The 3,203-nt window shown below is 35.0% G+C and overlaps 1 protein-coding gene across 1 annotated transcript; it reads right to left on the minus strand.

Annotated features, from left to right (window-relative positions):
* Positions 1–1,758: 1,758 nt before the first annotated feature.
* Positions 1,759–3,138, minus strand: LOC111388523 (zinc finger protein NUTCRACKER-like). The gene has a single exon (XM_023013252.1). The coding sequence runs from the start codon at positions 2,933–2,935 to the stop codon at positions 2,141–2,143; it is 795 nt and encodes a 264-aa protein (XP_022869020.1). The 5' UTR covers positions 2,936–3,138; the 3' UTR covers positions 1,759–2,140.
* Positions 3,139–3,203: the final 65 nt, after the last annotated feature.

A 3,203-nucleotide genomic window follows, 5' to 3' on the forward strand; every position in this document is an offset into this window, starting at 1 on the left:
GAATTACCAAATAGGCCAGCTAGAGAAACTATGATTTCAGCAACTGGGCCTAGATTGTTTTACCAACAAGCTTGTGACGGCCCGGTTGAACCATGGAACTAGATGAACCGTTTGAAAAATATTTAACGATCTATTACTAAGAAAGAACTCTTGAGATTTCATTTTAAAATGTCAACATTTTCAAGAGAAGTAACACACACTTTTATATTCTTTATTATTCAATATTCAATTGATATGAAAATTTTAATTTTAATATGTCTATGCAAGATGGTGGTTCATCTGTAAAAACTAAAAATCAGATGAATTACCATATTGGACTTTCCGATACAAATAATCTACATACGTTTGTGGGGAAGACTTTAGTGATGAATTTGAAGTTTGCATCTCTATTGTACTTATAGTGAAAAGAAAATCAGCATATGACAAACTAGGAGTATGTTTAGTTCACGTACTTTTTTTTTTTTTTTTAAAACTTTTTAGTATGATAATGCATCGATTGGACATATAGTCCCCTGACCCTTATGAGCTCACACGAATACAAATTTGCTAATGTTATGAAACACGTAACTCACATCATATTTACATTGTAAAAAAAGGAATCCAAAGTAAGAGGATACAATTGGTAAGGCATTATGTTAACGTTGCTACAGAGATTGGCACTTTAATTTTCACATATTGGAAGCAGCTCTTAAGTCATTTTTGTAAACACTTTATTTCGATATATTATCAACAAATTGATAGAGGTATGTGTCGTCCAGTAACTACATGTATGGATATAAAAGCAAAGAGTTTGTCGTGGTCCTAAAAATGTCTTGCCAAAAGTAATTTGAACAAAAAAGTAGAGGATTAAAATGAATGACACAGGTCAAACTTGAGCAATGGTTTCATCATCTCTTTGCTTAAAAAGAGCAAAGAAATCATTGTCCTCTCAAATTTTATCCATGTTAAGAGACCCCAGTTCTTTTTCTTTTTCAACAAATGGTCAAAGACAAACAAATATGAAACACAAAGACAAAGTTTCGGAAAATATAAAATTTTGGCCCGCATGGCACGACGATATGAATAATTCCTTGGTGTTGCAGTTGCTTGCTGTCAAATAGTGCATCTCAATCATTTCACTAAAACGAAAGCATTTTTCACTAGCCTGTCTTGTTCTTTTTTCTCCTTTCTTCCCCTTTTCTTTTCCCTTTTCCTCCCTTTTTTTTTTCTTTTTTCTTCTTGTAGGTTGTATATAATATGCAAAGAAATGGTCATTCTTCGATGAAATGATTCAATATACTGTGTTAGATAAAAATAGGAGTTCAATCATCGCTAATCATTTATAAAATTTATCAACCTGCAGCTCTAGTAAATGAATTTTGTCGATACATGAAGGTGTTTTGAAGACAAAATCTAAGTGAGTTTATTGTATCTTTAACATTCAGTAATTGGAGATTGGCAAAGACTTTCTAGTGGAGTTTTCTTCCGTGTTTATTTTCATCTGGCCTTGTACTAATTAGTGATTTTTAAATCAAATCATCACAAGGGTTGGTTACGTTAATGCTAAAAAACTATGGAGTAAAAAATGAGGAAGGGACATATTCCACATTACAGAAGAAAGATTAAAACTTAATGAGTAAAAAAGTTGAGAATCGCGTGCATAAATGACAAAACTATTGTTACCATGTTACTAAATATGCTTCGAAAAATTCACAAGTTAGAGAAGTCTTGCAGAGAGAGAGAGAGAGAGACAGGTTTTAACTAAGAGCAATAAGCAAGTAACTAAGAGCAATAAGCAAGTAAGCCCTACCTAAACTAGAGAATTAGGTTTTCAACATAGCTTATAATTTAATATTTAGAAGATAACAATTTCATAACACAAATGAAACATTGCAATAGTGGGGTTCAAAGGGACCTCATGCATCCCCTCTGCCACCTGCCACGGACCCCCTTTTTCTCGAAAAATAAAAGCTACCATTTCAAAGGCAACCGCTTTCATTTCTCAACAGAATACATAAATCTCCTCCCTTGAACTCTTTACTAAATTTTTGAATGCACCTTTTAGCCTTCATGAAATGCCACCTTTTCCCCTACAAAGTTTAGAAATAGTTAAATCCTTCACTTTTCCTTTATCCCATCTTCTCTTAAAGAACATATATGATCATATCCATCCATTGATTGATGATGGATGGCATATGGACTCTATCCCAACACCAAGAAAATCCCTTGTTTTTCCCCTTGTGACCTTATTTTCTATGTGTTGACGCTTTGGAGGTGGATACATTTGAAACTGATTTAGGCCAGAAAGATCACTCACTGAACTCTCTACATCACTCCCAATGCCAGAAGTTACTGGATTTGTACCATAAAGTACTCCACAGAATTTGTTCTCATTTTGGACTGGATTTTCACTGAACTTAAAACCAAAGTTTCCTAGGAAAGAAGGGTCATTTGTGGTGGCGCCTGTTTGGGCAGCTTTCTGCAATAAAGCAGTTGCTGACATGTTGGCACAAGATGGCTGGTGAATTTGGTGTTGGCTGCTGAATAAGGATGGGATGCTAACATCTTCAACATTATTCAAAGGGATCGAAGAATTTTTGGTTAATTCTTCAGCTCCATTTGAGGAAAGTTTATTTCCCAAATCCCAATTAAATTGATAACTTGATGGTGGGGGGTTTGAGCAAGAATTAATAACAAGTGGATCAGGAAAATTATGTAATGCTCCTGAACTAATAGGAACCCCCATATGATGCATTTCTTGAAAATTTCTGGCTAAGAATTCTTGGCCCTGTGGACTCTGGCCAATCCAGTGTAATAGGCCTTGTCTTGTTGGATCCATTGCTTGATCGTTTCTTGAGATTGGCTTGAAAATGGAAGAAAAATTCTGCACCATGTTAGGCCCTAATGGTGCTCCTATGAAATGATAATTAATATTGCCTGCTACATGGTTGTTCATGTGAGATGCCCCTGTAACTCTTGCTGTTTCTTCGGCCAAGGCATCGCAAAATGCCCTGTGTGTTACGAAGCTGTCCCTCCTGCTCACAAAAAATTCGAAAAATAATCCCAGTCAAACCAACGTGTGATATACTCATGACTGGTTTGGTAACACGAACTGTGCAATGCTTGTCAGTAATAAGATAGAAAAAAAAAAAAGTTGAAATCTTGTTCATTCCATAATGGAATCATCAAATCCGGTCTACTACTACATATCAAAAATACTATAA

Source organism: Olea europaea, unplaced genomic scaffold, assembly GCF_002742605.1.
Source record: "Olea europaea var. sylvestris unplaced genomic scaffold, O_europaea_v1 scaffold5046, whole genome shotgun sequence".
Classification (NCBI taxonomy): Eukaryota; Viridiplantae; Streptophyta; class Magnoliopsida; order Lamiales; family Oleaceae; genus Olea; species Olea europaea.

Excerpts from the sequence above, each read along its gene's own strand:
- LOC111388523 (XM_023013252.1), bottom strand. The coding sequence starts at position 2,935 with ATGAACAACCATGTAGCAGGCAATATTAATTATCATTTCATAGGAGCA.